At 39.5% G+C, this 19,041-nt stretch overlaps 1 protein-coding gene across 1 annotated transcript in view; it reads left to right on the forward strand.

Annotated features, from left to right (window-relative positions):
• Positions 1-765: 765 nt before the first annotated feature.
• LOC117326351 (focal adhesion kinase 1-like) overlaps positions 766-19,041 on the forward strand; it is a 90,621-nt gene continuing 72,345 nt past the window's right edge. Inside the window, 1 exon segment of the mRNA XM_033883061.1 lies at positions 766-2,099. Coding sequence (XP_033738952.1) covers positions 1,839-2,099 — 261 coding nt within the window. The 5' untranslated portion in view covers positions 766-1,838.

Raw genomic sequence — 19,041 nt, forward strand, 5'->3', positions numbered from 1 at the left:
TGACTGAGTATCTGTAAAATTTGTAAAGACAGTCGTTGGTTTAATTGATATTATGACGCACTGAAAATGATATCGATCACAAACTTATCTTGCTATGCAGATCTCTACCATATGCAGGATTTCTGCGTTTTTAGACAAAAACTCTGGAAATTTTACAGTGAATTTCTATTTTGTTTCCCCACTGAAATCTCCCAGATATTGATTTTCATTCATGCAGTACATAGGGGCTGCTGTGGCTGTTTCTCACGGTTCACTGATTTCATCGTTATAATTAAGGGATGATGGCTAGGACGTGTGTCCAAGGCATTGGACATATTGTCCATACTGTAGTACAATGGGTCTTTGTTTCATTGAATGGGTGATCATGGCTAAGCCATTCATGTTGATGGAACATCAGTGAGGGCGATTATTGATCCCCTATAAATTACCAAGGCACTGGCTGTAGGGGACTTTCCAGGAGATTTTCTACAGAGTAGTAAAATAGGTCACATGATGTCAGCTAGACATGAAATAAGGCTATATACCTATAAAACTAGTATTTAATGGATGAATTGGTTTGAAGCTGTGATATACAGGTGTTGTATGGAAACCAGGCGTTTGTGCTCGACATGTATGATTGGTGACGTTTTTCCTGTTTTGGTGAATGAATTGTATTGTGCGTGGCATATTATGTAGTACTGGGATTTAACCAGGTAAATCAATCGGGCCGGAGATTGTACTACGCTCAGTACACCTATAGTAGAAATGTTTTGTCTAAGTGCACACAACAAGGAATTATCAAATGGCTTGACTATACACACACACTCAGGCAGAGTGGATGACAGTTGAACAGTGGGACACATTTTCTGGGATGATAAACAGACCGGGTGTTACAAGCTATTGTAATGGATAAGGTATGTGTGTGTTAGGTACCTCTCCATCTTCTCGTTGATGTATCGGGCTTGTGAATGACAGATGACGGTCAACTAAGCATATTATCTCGTCCAATATCTACCCAGTACCTGATTAGAGTCGGGGATGTTGTCTTCGTTCCAGTCAGTCAGGATAAGTCACAGTACATGAGCGTCACAGTAGGAAAAAAATTAAACAGCAGATGTGGATGTTTCACATAAAGATCCATAGAAAGAATCTATTGACGTTGTGTCCTAAAACACATGCTGTAAAGTAGCTCTCCGAGGATCAATCTTTGTTCAGACAACCATCTGGAGGTGGGGTTTGGAGTTGTATATGCTTGTAGTATTATAATTATGAATTTCCTGTTTTGGGGTCTGACCAGTTAGGGCCAGCAGGAAGTGTGTTGTACTGGACCCTTGGTGACACGACCTGAGGGCTAGAGAGACATTACAACTCCACTACCTAACAGCCAAGACAATGAAGAGCAGATAATTGTCCAGTTCAGAGGGACATGCCCGACAATGGCTGGTGGACAAACGACGCCCAATTAACACTTGTTCACTACTGATAACGAAGGTCGTGATCATCAGTTAAATACAGTTACCTGACAGGATGGTCGTAAACAGGTTGTAATGGAAATTTCGTGGGATTCATTGATTAATCTCAAATTCAGACATAACCAATGGCTGTTATATTAGTGTCCTAGGCTTGTCTGAAGCTTTGGGTAGCCTTTCAACCAAAAAAAAATTATCTAATTTTGAAACATCCGGGTTATAATGCAAATCTGAGGATTATAAGTGTTTGTGGTATTTTTTTTTTTCTACAATTGTATTTTTGGATATATTTCGTTTTCTGATCTCAGGATTATACATGAACGTTTATGATGAAAGTTCGGTGTGATGTATTGTGTGTTACGTGGCCAATGGAGGTGATTTTTCGGGACGATGATGACAAGTGATAAGGAGGAGGAGGGGGGTGTCAACCTCACCCACCTGGTATACCTCACCCAGGATGGCACCCTGGCCAACACCTGTATCGGCACCGGCACCTGTATGTCGTACGGCGACATACAGGTCTGCATGGACGACATAGATAACGACGCCTCAAATAAATGGTGGCGATGTTGTCGAAGGAAAATTAAAATGAACAAAACCAGTAATGTTAGATTGTCCCATGCCAAAGGAATTTCCAAAAGAATCTCCGAGGTAAGTTCATTTGGGTTGGTATAGGACGGGAATTTTATTATAGAGAATGTCAATCATAATTCAGCTTTGCGACTGTGACTAGTTTTGCTAATTGTACATATATTCATAAAAAATTTTTTTTTACAGAAACCCATAAAATGTCATCATTTTCTTGCACTAAAATTTTCCTGGGCCAACCCATAGCTAAAAAGAAATGTTTTTTTTTGTTCTTTGGTACTAATTAAATAATTTGAATAGTGCTTCATAATCATGTTTAAGCTGGTAGAGCTGTTAAATTTGTGGAAATAAAAAATGTCATTGAATAAGTCATTATCTGTCATAAAAGGATTTTATGAAATGTAATTGGGAAGGGCCGTTGGATTCCTATAACTTCCTGCAGAACTGCCTTTAAGGCAGTATTGCACGCAGTACTGCATAAAATTCTTATCTGTTTAGTAAATATACATTAGTACATAACTGAAATATCTTTGGTATATAAATATATTATGGGATAGAATAAATACTTTTAAATATTAACCTTAAATATACCATCCTTAATTCCAAGCTACCGCTAGGAAGAAAATTTTTTTTTTTTTTTTTTCAAAATTTTGATTTTTGATAAAAAGTCGTAACCAAATCAGCCATGATTATGATTGGTCAGAGTATAAGTAAAAGAAATGTAGATAGATATTTTCCGAACTAATTGGATTTTGATCAGAAAGTAGCAAGAAACAGAAATGCTGTATTGATAAAGTAAGAATTAAGACTGAGTTTTAGTCCCAGGGGATGGGTCTATCTATCTAGGACCAGCGTGGAGAGTTCTGAGTCATATACTGATCAATAAAAGATCCGAATTGAAGATGCAGTGGGATGTATGTACGTTGGTGGGGTGAGGTATATGTACAGCGAACTCTGGGAATACATGTGTGTGATGGAGTTGTTAGACATAGCAAAGACAAGCTTAGAGTAGTGACAGTTTCCTTGTCTATACTGACATTAGGCTAATTGCTTATACAAATCACCAGGGAAATCTAAAAATAGCTCCTTTACGTATATGTTGGATAAGTACTACAATATCTGGAGTTGTTTATAATTTGGCAGCTTAATTTTCTCTTTGTCAAGTTTGGTTTGGGACTAGTTATAAAATCACCTGCTGAAATCATGATAATATAATCAATAATTAAACTGTAGCTGATAACATATGACACCTGTTAATTAATTAGGTGTCAGCTAAAACTCGTTAAGTGGTTTGCACCCCAGATATGGGGGGGGGGGGGGGGGGGGGTGACAGCTCCGAATACAAATATCTACATTTTTCACTCTTTAAAGGCAAATATTATATTTATATACCCTGTAAAGTGTTCCTCATTCTTGGTAATTACCATTATTAAAATTAGCCACTACATTACAATATGGCTCTTTTGATTTCAGTTTGAAGTGCATATATACATGTACAAATAAAATTAAGCTCCTTCTTATCATCATAAATTTTCCCAAATTTTTCATTTTCCAATTAATATTTTATTAAAAATAAGAGACACTGGGCTTCTACCAGTGTCTCCCAAGCCTCTAGATCACAAAAATAAAAAAAAAAGTCTTTTCAGTAGAATATAACATGTACAAAATGTACTTTTATGCTGTAATCAATATGGATGATACAGGATATTTAGAGACCTTTAGACTCACACAGATTATGTCATTATGTACAAATCCTTTTGGATATTCTATATACTTGTTAGTTGGCCTCTATACATATCGTGGACAACACCTTCAAATTAGGATTATCAGTGACAAATATGATCGGATAGATTATCCCCACTTTCGCCAGACTTGTATACAGTGTCAGAATAAGGAGATCCGGAATGAAAACAATTTTAGTAACCGCGGCGCTGTTGTCACGAAGACAAGATAATTTTAATTCTTTAATATACTTGCCAGACAAGTGTATAATGTTTCATAATTGTTCTGCAGGGTTAGCGGTCTCGTACATACACTCCCAAACAATTTATTGTATTCAATCAGAAACAAAACGATTCCACTGTCTGAGGATGGTCAGGAATGTGCCGCATAATTATATAATAATACACAATGATTTTGTTAATCGCAGAAAAAAAAAGTCTGACTTGAGAACAATAGATTTTATAACATGTTTTATGAATGAGCAACATTCTACAGAGGCGTTACGTGTTAAACAATAGCAGTGTATTATGGAGTATTATAAGCAACAAGATACTAAAGACTGGAATTTAGAGAGCGTAAGAGGTACAATAATTACTCTGCAATAACCCGTGTATATCGCAGTCTGTCAAAATGGTAACAAATGTTATTCTGGAACATTTTTCTTCAAGTTCGTAAAGTATAAATATGATAGAAGTTATATAACACAACCAATATGATATTTAAGAGTGCGACGTTTCGATGACTACATTGTCACCTCTATCAGACTAATGACCAATATTAATATGAATCGTACATACTTAGCACTGTCTTAGCGTAGCTGATTCAACTTACCATACATCATACCATTTCATACACATGTTGGATTCTATTTTATTTTTACCATCTCGTCAAACTATTTTCGAACTTGGTGTTGATAGGATCATGACGAAACTTTCTTCAAAGTAGATGGAATCTTTTACCATCTTGGACACTACATTTAAGACGGTGCTAGTACGCTTCACATTGGTCATTAGTTGCTTAATTTCTTCTTGTGAGTTTATGTGATAAGGCTACAAGGCTTATTACATGATAATGTGAAAGATATGAAATATGGTATTAGAAGTCATTGACTTCTGAACAGTGTTGTTTTGGTATTAGGGCTTAAAAAGAAAACTCTGGAGTCCGACTTGCATACTTGTGGCAGGTACACATTCGTTTAAACATATCACTGCCTATTGTCAAACATACTAAGGAGAAATTTTCATATTTTATACACCGATACTAATACATGTAGTGTGTAAATGTTTGGTGTGGCGATTATTACAACAATATTGTACACTTTTTGCTCTTGGTGGCATTTTATTGGTTTGTTTTCGTTTATGATAAGTATACAGGCAATGACTCAATGCCTTGTTTGGTTTTGGTCAGTTAATGGTCAGCGCTGACAATGGACAGAGGGGATTAGGGACTTTGTGTAATAAGGCTGAGACTGATGGGGGATTAAGCCCTACTAAACCTATACCACTTCAGTGCTTGTATTGATGGTGCGGTTTTTCTTACCGAACACTGCTAAATCTCTCAATCTTCTTATGGTAGTTCAGGAAGTCATGTCATTGAGTTTACATAGGGTCAGTAAGGGCTTAATTGTGATCAGTGAGATACATACTCAAGTGTAATCAGCAGGGATACTTGTGAGGGCGTCCTCTAGTAAATTTAGACAATGTCTGTATTTCTGCGGATGTTTGTTCACTGTGTGACGTTATAATGACTTGACAGGAAAAACGTTTGTTGTCGTGTCAGTGCATCAATTAAGGTCATTTACAGATAATTATTTATTTTAATATTACAAGTTTGGTAAAATATGAAAGATTAAAGATCATAGGTATATCGATGATGTTAAGTAAACTTGTACAATATTATTTGATAGATAATTAAAACAAAAGTTCGCTTGATGAAAATGTCTTCAAAAACGTTGATTTTTCTTAGAAATTTTTTAGGGAACCCTGAGAGCTGAGTCAGCCCCGATAGACATCAAACATCTTTAAGGCGCGATACAACGAACCCCTAATGTCCAATATCCCAAAGACTTGATACAACGAACCCCTAATGTCCAGTATCCCAAAGACTTGATACAGCGAACCCCTAATGTCCAATATCCCAAAGACTTGATACAACGAACCCCTAATGTCCAATATCCCAAAGACTTGATACAACGAACCCCTAATGTCCAATATCTCAAAGACTTGATACAACAAACCCCTAATGTCCAATATCCCAAAAGCATGATGCATGTACAGCATACCCCTAATATCTAACCCCCTGTGTATATCTTAGGTGTCTGGTTCAATCATTACCTGGGATAGATTGAGTTCCTCCAGATGCAATATGTGACAGACAGTTTTGTGCTTTTGTGGTTGTGATCTTTGGAAAAACATCTGAATAACTTACAGTGGGCCTCTCGTATGATGCTAGCCAACAGCTACTACAAAGTTGACCCCAACTTGAATTACCCTAGTTTTTAATGGGTCCCACATATACTGTGTGAGGTAGCCACCAGCTACAACAAGGAGACCCCCACCTCAGTAACTCCAAAAGTTGATGGGCCTCTTATATATTATGCGAGGTAGCCACCAGCTACAACAAGGATACCCATCTCAGTTACACCAAAAGTTGATAGGCCTCACATATATATTGTGTGATGTAGCCACCAGCTACAACAATGAGACCCCATGTAAGTGACCTGGCTGTTGATAAGGCAATGATTAACCAACAGAGGAAAGAAATCACTTCTCCCACACATTGTGTATGTGATGGATCTTTAGCTGATTTATTTCCCAGTTGGAGTAAACAGTAGATAAGTGATAAAGCTCAGCTGGACACTTTTAAATTACACGTAATTATATACTTTGTGAAAATTACTTTCCAGTTTTACATCATCATACCTTCAATGAAAATGTAAATTATAAGATTGTATATAGATCTGGGGCTGTAGAAAATGGGGACTGAGATTATACAAAAGGCTGGATATAATGATAGAGTAGGACTAGATAATAACCTCGATCAGCGTATTCAAAATAGAGCTTTGATAGGGGCTTGTATGATACATCAAAATGATCTATACATTGTAAATCAGTATTGTTCAATTTTAATCATAATACAGTTACAAATTCTGAAATCTCTTCAGCACTCTTGATGCACATCATGAAAAAAAAAAAATGGCATCAAGAAATGCAAAATATATTGATGTGTAATTATTGTACTAAATTCTTGTCTGTAGTTGACATTTGTTTAGTTTTTCATGCTTAGGCCTGGAATAAAGGTATAATTTGTTGGTAAATTATGAGAAAGGATTACTATTCAGTTTCAAGTGAACTGATGAAAAAATCGTACTTGAGGTTGTTTGCTTGTTTGTTTGTTTGCTGGGTTTATGACTCTTTGAACAGAGGTTTTCTTGTAGTAGTTGGTGACTACCTCACTGAACAACATATGGAAGGCTTGTCGCATGCCATCCAGAGCTAAACTGTCATGCCCAAGGACACAACCATGGTACGTTTCTCAGTTTCCCGTGAAACACAAACCGACATGGGTAGGGCGTGTCGAACCATCCAAATCGACCTTCACCTGAGGTTTCGTGGCTGATGCTCTAACCGACTGAGCTATTGTGGCCCCTAGCCAAGAGAATGGGAATCCATTTAAGAAAATATTGATCTCATAGGTCTAAATTTGAATTTTCCTCAAAATAAATTTTATGACTACAACATGAAACTTGTACACATTTTCAGTTTTGTAAAATATCTGATCTTCTGTAAAAGTACACAGTCTCGTTTAAGAAATACAGATATTTCACAGAAAGTCTTTTATTCATTCTAATGTAGATTTTGACCCGAGGGCAGAATAATAAGACATTGTCAGTATATAGGCCGTAAACTTGTAATTATTAGATATAGATATATCTTGTTAGTCATGACTTTATAGAAACCTCGATATAATGTAACCGGTGATAAGTTAAATTAAAATCGTAAAATAGGTCATATTTATTTAAAACCGTATAAACCTGAAATTGTATGTAAATTGTATTGGGGACAAGCATAGATACACCTCAGCGAATGTTTTTACACTTGTGTCGAAGCCTGTGGCTCTCACATGAGTATGCTAATGCATTGGCTACGATTTATTGCCACACCAAGATGGCTTTTCTGGCAGCGTGATATATATATTTATTTAGAAGTTGAGTTTGATGAATGAAATAAATATTCATATTTTAGGAAGTTATCAATATAAAACATAAAAAATTTGTGATTCGTCATTGTAGCACCACAAGCTTTTATTTAGATTGTGTGATTTTGAATCAATCAAAACTGTACTCATAAATATTTCATTGGATGAGAGATCTTCGGCACCAGGAAATTGGATTGGAATTGTTTTCGAAGGAAATTGATTGCTATAAGGTGACCGAATTAATGAAATTCTCACGACACATATAGGAGAATCCACGACATTGTTGGTAATGTATCTAGTACTGTCATCATCATCATAGTGTTTATTTCTGTACATGGACGTTAGTTTGACTTTTCATGATGAAGACATTTATCATTTGTATCATTATTTTGCAATTATTTCATCCTCAGATGTCACACCTAATCAATGCAGCAACATTAAACATCAAATAACGAGTTATTCATATATACTGTCTCATAATACTGAAATGAAAACTATAAAATTGAGCAATGTTGGTTACGGTAGTTTTTTGGCAAAAAGCTTAATTGCCTTTGCTTACCTATGTTTATTGCAAGACAGAAATGCTCAATACATTTTTTTTCTTTGACTTTTGGGAGCAGTGTGATGGCAAATTTTTAAACTCTTGATTGTCAATATGTCAATGATGTCAAACATTTATATATACCCGGTAGGATTAATTTCAGTGTCGCATAGAGCATGTTAAAAGGTCATATTTTTACTTAAGGGGAACCATACCTTTTTCAATTAAGCCTGATTTATTTTTAAGATACAGAAGAATTTACAAACGAATGCGTCAAATGACTTAAAATGAAAATTTATTGATCATAAAGACTTCAAATTCCTTCAATAAAAGTTGATTAGTAATAAAGAATTCAAATGGCTGAAATGAAAATTTATCAGTAAGAATTACTTCAAATGGCTTCAATGAAAGTTTACTAGTAATAAAGACTTCAAATGGCTTCAATGCAGGATGATTATGTCATGTTGGGTATGTATTGCATAAATTCTTAATTTACATTGCAAGTAAGAAACCAGAGCCGGCCTGCTGATGTAACCACGGAGATCGTAGGCCTGCTGATGTAACCACGGTGATCGTAGAACAATGGATAGCCCTATCAATCTATCGGGATATGTCAACAGTAATCGTGGTGTTATCAGTATTCAGACATGCATGTGTAAACACAGCTTCCTCTCTAGTATAGCCGGCTATCTCAAAGTACTACCTGTGTCAATCATATTACGACCCAATAGATTACCGCTCTAAGTAAACGGAGGGAAAAATTAATCACCTTTCGAGCTTTCTCTTAAAATGTCTGTCCCCTGACAGGTGTCTTTGTATATATATATGTAGTACAATGATGATGGAGGGTTTACACTGTTAAATTAGACATCAGATTAAGAACTTTGTAATAATGGACGTAGACAAATGTAACTGTTGTATCCATTGTTCTTGAAAGGTAAAACGTACCGTGTTTATCCTGCAATGAACCCAGGAAGCCAGGGAACCTATACACTTTGACTTGAAAAGGGGGTGGGCTTATTATAATTATGTTCCAGTTTCTACTGAATTAATAACATGGCTTATTACCAGACATGGCTTATTGCAGAAAAGTGTTTAAACATGTGATCCAGTCTCTACTGAACTAACAACATTGGTGGGCTTATTACCAGGCATGACTTGTTTTAGAAAAGCGTAGTAGCATATATCACTGCATTCCAATTTCTGTTGAAATGTAATGACATGGATGATGGCTTATTACCAAAACATAAGCTTGTTACTAGACATGGACTTATTACCAGACATGGACTTAAATTATTACCTGACATGGACTTATTGCCAGACATAGACTTATTACCAGACATGGGCTTATTACCAGACATGGGCTTATTACCAGACATGGACTTATTACCAGACATGGACTTATTACCAGAGATAGACTTACTAACAGACATGGACTTATTACCAGACATGGACTTATTACCAGACATGGGCTTATTACCAGACATTGACTTATTACCAGACATGGGTTTATTACCAGACATGGACTTATTACCAGACATGGGCTTATTACCAGACAATGACTTATTACCAGACATGGGCTTATTACCAGACATGGACTTATTACCAGACATGGACTTATTACCAGACATGGACTTATTACCAGACATGGACTTATTACCAGACATGGACTTATTACCAGAGATAGACTTACTAGCAGACATGGACTTATTAGCAGACATGGACTTATTACCAGACATGGACTATTACCAGACATGAGCTTATTGCCAGACATTTACTTAATACCAGACATTAGCTTATTACCAGGCATGGACTGATCACCAATCATGGACTTATTACCAGACATGGACTTATTACACTTATTACCAGACATTGACTTATTGCCAGACATTGACTTGTTGCTTGACATTAGCTTATTACCAGGCATGGACTGATCACCAGTCATGGACTTATTACCAGAAATGGACTTATTACACTTATTGCCAGACATTGACTTGTTGTTAGACATAGGCTTATTACCAGACATGGACTTAAATTATTGCCAGACATTATTATTACAAGAGATGGACTAATTACCAGACATGAGCTTATTGCCAGACATGGACTTATTGCTGTATGAATATGTTATATCTACCAGAAGACCTAAGATGTATATATAACCAGCCTTGACTCTACAGAACCTGAGGTGTACAGGTATCCGTGTTAACATTAATTGATGTTACAGTACCTACAATACCTGTCCAGTTTGATGAGTTATGACACTGCGCAGCAACAACTTTCTGAATCATGTAGCACCAAACCCAACTAGGTTGGGGGAGGTCTGATGGTGATTGTGGAAGATAAGATTCTGTTTTGCAGATAAAGAAATTCTTGGTATTTGTTGCATGTGAGCTGGAGGGTCAATAGGAAGTCAACATGTTTGTATCCAGCCTCACAGATACATTGTTTGTTTGAATGGGAACTAGTATTGTTGTGGGCCCATTCAACAAGTCAGTTATAATTGAAATGAACTTAATGGCCTTTCCTTGGTTTTGCTTATTATCTTTTTGCTGATGGGACCAAATCAGTTTGTAACTTTTCTGTCTTCTTCCTGATGTTGTCACCAACCATTGCTGTGCTGAGGATCTAAATACATCTACATTTTACATGAAAGTTAGAGGAGAATTATATTAATCTTCTTTGACCTGGTCGAAAGGCAAGCCTTTAAATTTTGATATGTATGTTTAGGTGTGGATATGGTGAGGTGGTGATATAAACATGAATATAACGTATCTTATTTGTTGAATACCATGTATTTTGGTCAGTTTCACCTAGGAGATGGGGCCCCGTTCACTGGGAACAGCACCATCTAGGTTTCCCTGCTGTTGTGTGAGGGGAGATGTACATGTCCCCTCTTCTCGGATCAGCACCCCTAGGTACACCAGTAGTAACCCCTCCCCTGGGATCAACACCCCTTGGTTTACAGTGGTGTGAGGGGAGATGTCCCCTCCCCTGGGATCAGCACCCCTAGGTTTACAGTAATAACCCCTCCCCTGGGATCAACACCCCTAGGTTTACAGTAGTAACCCCTCCCCTGGGATCAGCACCCCTAGGTTTACAGTAGTAACCCCTCCCCTGGGATCAGCACCCTAGGTTTACAGTGGTGTAAAGGGAGATGTCCCCTCCCCTGGGATCAGCACCCCTAGGTTAACAGTGGTGTGAGGGGAGATGTCCCCTCCCCTGGGATCAACACCCCTAGGTTCACAGTATAACCCCTCCCCTGGGATCAGCACCCCTAGGTTCACAGTAGTAACCCCTCCCCTGGGATCAGCACCCCTAGGGTCACAGTAGTAACCCCTCCCCAGGATCAACACCCCTAGGTTTACAGTAGTAGCCCCTCCCCTGGGATCAACACCCCTAGGTTTACAGTAGTAACCCCTCCCCTGGGATCAGAACCCCTAGGTTCACAGTGGTGTGAGATGTCCCCTCCCCTGGGATAAGCACCCCTAGGTTTACAGTAGTAACCCCTCCCCTGGGATCAGCACCCCTAGGTTTACAGTAGTAACCCCTCCCCTGGGATCAACACCCCTAGGTTTACAGTAGTAACCCCTCCCCTGGGATCAACACCCCTAGATTTACAGTAGTAACCCCTCCCCTGGGATCAACACCCCTAGGTTTACAGTAGTAACCCCTCCCCTGGGATCAGCACCCCTAGGTTTACAGTAGTAACCCCTCCCCTGGGATCAACACCCCTAGGTTCACAGTGGTGTGAGATGTCCCCTCCCCTGGGATCAACACCCCTAGGTTCACAGTGGTGTGAGGAGATGTCCCCTCCCCTGGGATCAACACCCCTAGGTTTACAGTAGTAGCACCTCCCATGGGATCAGCACCCCTAGGTTTACAGTAGTAACCCCTCCCCTGGGATCAGCACCCCTAGGTTTACAGTAGTAACCCCTCCCCTGGGATCAACACCCCTAGGTTCACCAGCAGTAACCCCTCCCCTGGGATCAGCACCCCTAGGTTCACCAGCAGTAACCCCTCCCCTGGGATCAGCACCCCTAGGTTCACCAGCAGTAACCCCTCCCCTGGGATCAGCACCCCTAGGTTCACCAGTAGTAACCCCTCCCCTGGGATCAGCACCCCTAGGTTTACAGTAGTAACCCGTCCCCTGGGATCAACACCCCTAGGTTTACAGTAGTAACCCCTCCCCTGGGATCAGCACCCCTAGGTTCACAGTAGTAACCCCTCCCCTGGGATAAGCACCCCTAGGTTTACAGTAGTAACCCCTCCCCTGGGATCAACACCCCTAGGTCCACCAGTAGTAACCCCTCCCCTGGGATCAGCACCCCTAGGTTTACAGTGGTAACCCCTCCCCTGGGATCAACACCCCTAGGTTCACAGTGGTGTGAGATGTCCCCTCCCCTGGGATCAACACCCCTAGGTTCACAGTGGTGTGAGGAGATGTCCCCTCCCCTGGGATCAACACCCCTAGGTTTACAGTAGTAACCCGTCCCCTGGGATCAACACCCCTAGGTTTACAGTAGTAACCCCTCCCCGGGATCAACACCCCTAGGTTTACAGTAGTAGCCCCTCCCCTGGGATCAACACCCCTAGGTTTACAGTAGTAACCCCTCCCCTGGGATCAGAACCCCTAGGTTAACAGTGGTGTGAGGGGAGATGTCCCCTCCCCTGGGATCAACACCCCTAGGTTCACAGTATAACCCCTCCCCTGGGATCAGCACCCCTAGGTTCACAGTAGTAACCCCTCCCCTGGGATCAGCACCCCTAGGGTCACAGTAGTAACCCCTCCCCGGGATCAACACCCCTAGGTTTACAGTAGTAGCCCCTCCCCTGGGATCAACACCCCTAGGTTTACAGTAGTAACCCCTCCCCTGGGATCAGAACCCCTAGGTTCACAGTGGTGTGAGATGTCCCCTCCCCTGGGATAAGCACCCCTAGGTTTACAGTAGTAACCCCTCCCCTGGGATCAGCACCCCTAGGTTTACAGTAGTAACCCCTCCCCTGGGATCAACACCCCTAGGTTTACAGTAGTAACCCATCCCCTGGGATCAACACCCCTAGATTTACAGTAGTAACCCCTCCCCTGGGATCAACACCCCTAGGTTTACAGTAGTAACCCCTCCCCTGGGATCAGCACCCCTAGGTTTACAGTAGTAACCCCTCCCCTGGGATCAACACCCCTAGGTTCACAGTGGTGTGAGATGTCCCCTCCCCTGGGATCAACACCCCTAGGTTCACAGTGGTGTGAGGAGATGTCCCCTCCCCTGGGATCAACACCCCTAGGTTTACAGTAGTAGCACCTCCCATGGGATCAGCACCCCTAGGTTTACAGTAGTAACCCGTCCCCTGGGATCAACACCCCTAGGTTTACAGTAGTAACCCCTCCCCTGGGATCAGCACCCCTAGGTTCACAGTAGTAACCCCTCCCCTGGGATAAGCACCCCTAGGTTTACAGTAGTAACCCCTCCCCTGGGATCAACACCCCTAGGTCCACCAGTAGTAACCCCTCCCCTGGGATCAGCACCCCTAGGTTTACAGTGGTAACCCCTCCCCTGGGATCAGCACCCCTAGGTTTACAGTGGTGTGAGATGTCCCCTCCCCTGGGATCAACACCCCTAGGTTTACAGTAGTAACCCCTCCCCTGGGATCAGCACCCCTAGGTTTACAGTAGTAACCCTTCCCCTGGGATCAACACCCCTAGGTTTACAGTAGTAACCCGTCCCCTGGGATCAACACCCCTAGGTTCACAAGCAGTGGTGTAGATGTCTGACATTCCAATGTAATTGTTGCAGTGTGTGTAGATCCCTGTCACTGTTGCTAGTGCCACACACTGGTGTACATCTACACATGCATCAGATATATATACATAAACAACCCACTCCATCACATAGGCTTGTGGTACCATTCTATTAGCCTTTATCGTGTCTGTGGAGTTTAGGCCGGGTTTTTGTACCCTAGCTAAGGACTTTTTAACCAGCCTGATTACCCAATGACTTGATTGTGCAGTATGTTCACATACACACGCACAAACATCACAGATACAGTTCGAGTCAGCAAGCCCTTGAGGTCCCCATGGCCTTCAAAATTTCCCCAGCGTACACTTATAGCTTGAGTCCACAATCTTAAGTGATGCTCCACTGCAACATTCCACCTCTGGTATCTAGACAGATTTGGAATGAGCATCAAGAGGTATCTTCATCAATCTTTCCAATTCCCAGGTGTATTAACCCTAGGCAGCATCACTATAACTTCCTAGCTTCATCTCGGTATCTCCCCCTAATGTGACCCCTGTACACCAAAACCTTTGCTTCTTTCCTATGCCTCTCACTCTATCCTTATTTCCATCCTTCCCTTATCTTTCCATCTCCCTCTGACATCTGTGACAGTCACATGACCCTTATTTTTAACCCTTTGTCCTTAACCCATAACTCATTAACCTTTAACTCCTTAACCCTTAACCTATAACTCCTTAACTCCTTGACCTTTAACTTCTTTACCCTTAACCCATAACTCCTTAGCACATTATAACTCCTTAACCTTTAACTCCTTAACTCTTTCCGTACTCACGACGACTACAGACGTCACAAAAACGTGCTCTTGTATCCTTCATGACGACTACACACGTCACAATTAACATGCCTTCCATCCTTTGTGACGACTCAAATCGTCATAAAACATCGCGAAAGATGTTGATATTACTTGCTGGTTTAGCATAGTCATACGAAGGAATTGACACGGAAATGATGTTTTTAAGAAATAAAAAGCGATGTAAATATTGTATTGATGGTATATTTTACGTACCAGAAGCATATTCATTCGTTAAGATTGTCTATTTCAAAGAATTCCGCCGGTTCATGCCGAGTTGTTTACATAGCTACAAAATGGCGGCCTCAAATTTACTTTCGTTTTCTGCGAGATTGTTGAGGTTTTAAACACAATAAAACAATTAAAAACGATAATATATATATAATTGAGTAACGTTTATCATCAAAATAAGTAAGAAATACGTAAAATATTTTTACACACCGAAAAAACGATGTTTTAACTGCGTGATTTCTTACACACGTGTGACACATGTGCCGATCAACATGTCATTTCCCGCGATTCTGCCTGGTGATTTCGCCGTATTTTAAAGGAAAATTTGGGTAAAAGAGTTTCCGTACTCAGTACTTGTTCCATATGATAAACTTCATTTAATATTAAGCATTATACAACAGTAAAAGATCAGTAAAAGATCGTTTTATCGACGTCTGATGTGATAGCCATATGCTCCAATACACAAAGGACCTACCCAGCATTCACTTCCGGTAGCGACCGCGAAATTTGAATGAGTACGTAAAGAGTTAACTCCTTAACCCTTATCCCTAACTCTTCATTTCCTATGTAATGTCCTTCATAATTGTCTTCCTCATTTCTTCCTTCCTTCCTTCCTCTTTCTACATTCCTCCACCTTTCTGTCTCTCCTGATGAAAACCTAAGCTTTAATAATATGTCAAGCTATATTATGATTGATAGAATTGTTAGTCGATAAGTGTCTATTTACGAATATATTTTCTGAAAGCCTTTTGTCCTGGTAGCTATTTATGCTTGAAGAATTATTTATATCAGTGAAATTGAATCCATTTTTATAACTCAATTAAAATTCCTGCGTTCTAGCTTATATATATTTGTCATACCGTATTTATCCAGCAATAAGCCCCTGATTATAGATTTCTCTGTCCATCTCCTTCATTTACAGGTTGTAATGGTCCCTGGGCTTATTACAGGATAAATATGGATATAGTTTAAGCTTTTAATTAGTCGCCTGATGATGAAGTCGGATTAAATTGCAATTGATTATCCGTCGCTGTTGTGTCATATCTAGTTGACATGTTGTATCACTTTTCATTTGACGTTACAGCAGATCTCCGCTCTGACTAATCAATACAGATTTCACATTCGTACAAATGTGTTAGCCATGTTTCCTTAATGGGTAACGATCACAAAGTCATAGTAGTATGATATAATCTCCTGTTTAATGTAAAATATCCAATAAAAAAAGGGAACGAAATCGGAAACTTCAACTGGTTTCTTTGATATGAAGACGGAATGAGTTCGGAGGCATGTCTGTATCCTGGAGGAGTTTGTGTATTATGACTAGCCAGGATGATTGGCGGCTGTTGACCATTGTTTCATTGTCGTTATATATTCTGCTCCTTTGTGTAACATATCCCTTTCAGGCCTGGGAAAGCCTCCCAGAATCCGGCCCCTAACCCCGCAGTCTGCTGCAGTGGCTGACATCAGAAAAATCAATTGGAAAAATTGGTTGATTATCATTGTCCCTGTTCATGCATTCGTAAATCACCATGTGTTAGCTATAGGCAGGGTTAATCTACCCGATTGGGGCCTGTTGTGGTTTTCTCGAAATTTTAATATTTTGGCTAAAAAAAATTTTATGAAATAGTCCACATGGTGTGCTTTTATGACATATAATCTCTTTATTCTAGCATAGGAGAAGATCCTGATTTGATAGCTAAACACTTGTAGATAAGACTTTTAATTTGTCAGTTTTGTGTTCCCCCTGGGTGCCCCTTAGCGTTTGATTGCTGCAGAAAACTTGGTCGACATATTTACAACATGAATTGTGGAGTTGGAGTAGATACCATAACACAGGGGGATGTTTAGGTGCAGATTAGTAACATTGGAAATTGATGGTTTAATTCGGTGAGAAAGGTAAGTTACAGCTGAAGTGCGAGTACATGATGTTATGTTTTGTTTCTCAGGTTCCATTAAGGAGATGATTGGCGACACACCGAATCACTTCCTGTGTTTTGGAGTTTGGAGTTAGCCACATGGTGTTGGGTGTGTTACATGTACGATAGTAGGCAACATGTCTGTGATCCTGTAGTGTAAACACACAACACACATGGTCCTCCGATATTTTACATAGATCTATTGTCAGAGTTCAACTCTAAGTAAATTTCTTCTCCATTGATTTCAGTATCTGTGTTTGATACAATGGTCGTTTCTGTGTGTAGCTTAACACAAGTTTAATTTCTCTGCCTCTAAGCTTTACATGTCTGTCAAGAATCTGTCCATCTTGACTTGGTGCGTCACATTTCTTCATACCAATTGAACTATACTTATTTCAAGGATTTTTGAACAAAATAGTAAAAGAACGAAAAAAGAAATTTTTGCTTAGCCATGGAAATAAGGATAGATTTCAATGTGTGATTATTTCATTGTGTAGAAATATATATGTACTTAAGTTTATATGCAGACCTGACCGTAATCATAAATATTATATATATGCACCTTAAGCTTGATATATGGTATGTAGGTCACTGCTGCCTATCTTTTTGGCTTTACTTACTTTTGGTTGAACTTTAGGTTTATAATGCTCCATTTCTTTCAAAATAAATAAGCTGGAACATTTGTATTATCTAAGTGACACCTTCCCACATATAAAGGACACACATAATTGTCTGGAAAAAGCTGATGTATGAGTTTAATGTTTTGCAAACTTTTCCTCATTCGAGCTAATCCCTACTGGTAAAGATTTAGGTCATGTAGCTTTTCTTTCACATCAAAACAATAATGAAGTGTTTGCTCTTAAAAAACATGAAAAATGGCGAGTTGAATGTTCACATTGTATGTTATCAAGCTATAATTCCAGGTTCAAATTAAATCGTAAGCAGACTGATTCTGCTGACGAAAAGTTTTTATCGTGGGCACTGTATATATAAATATATACGATCTTGTTAGAGGTGAATAGTTTTGACTCGTGTAAAAGGACATATGTATATATATACCTACATACGAGAAATATAAGCTTCTGTAAGAAGATCTAGTTGTCTTCAACAGTATAGAGTTAATTATATCTGGATAAAGGAATTGTATTTATGGACCACGGACTTGGTCACCGTGACCATGTGATTCAAATTTCTCATTGACCTATAAATTGTGGTATGTTTATAATGTTGACAGAATTCTCATTGTATGTGATGACTGGTCTGTTGTTCTTCCGAGGACCAAAATGACAACAAAACCAATTCTTCTGTCAGAAATGATTATCATTGATGATTGTTGTACTTTAAAGGGAATAATGTCCTGTATTTAAGTTATATATAAATAAAACCAACACAAGGTAATTGCGGCTATATAGCTCCCCAGCTGAGGATCAGCATAGAAAATCACTGGGAATTTAAATAAAAAAGGAATATTTTCACCATGTATCAATCGATGCATGTTATTTTAATTTATAAATGTAGATTTGTTGCATACTCTTATTGAAATATTTAAAAATGAGTAACTTTGTACTAAACTGTATCTCAAAAAGGGGCCGCGGTGGCCGAGTGTGGTTGTTCCGATACTTTATCACTAGCCCTCCACCTCTGGGTTGCAGTTCAAATCCACGTTGGGCAGTTGGCAGGTACTGACCGTAGGCCGGTGGTTTTTTCTCTGAGTATTTTGGCTTTCCTTCATCTTTAAAAACTGGCACATCCTGAAATGACCCTGGCTGTTAATAGGACGTTAAACAAAATAAAGTCAAAACTAAAACCAAAG

The sequence above is a fragment of the Pecten maximus genome, chromosome 4 (genome assembly GCF_902652985.1).
Source record: "Pecten maximus chromosome 4, xPecMax1.1, whole genome shotgun sequence".
Lineage (NCBI taxonomy): Eukaryota > Metazoa > Mollusca > Bivalvia > Pectinida > Pectinidae > Pecten > Pecten maximus.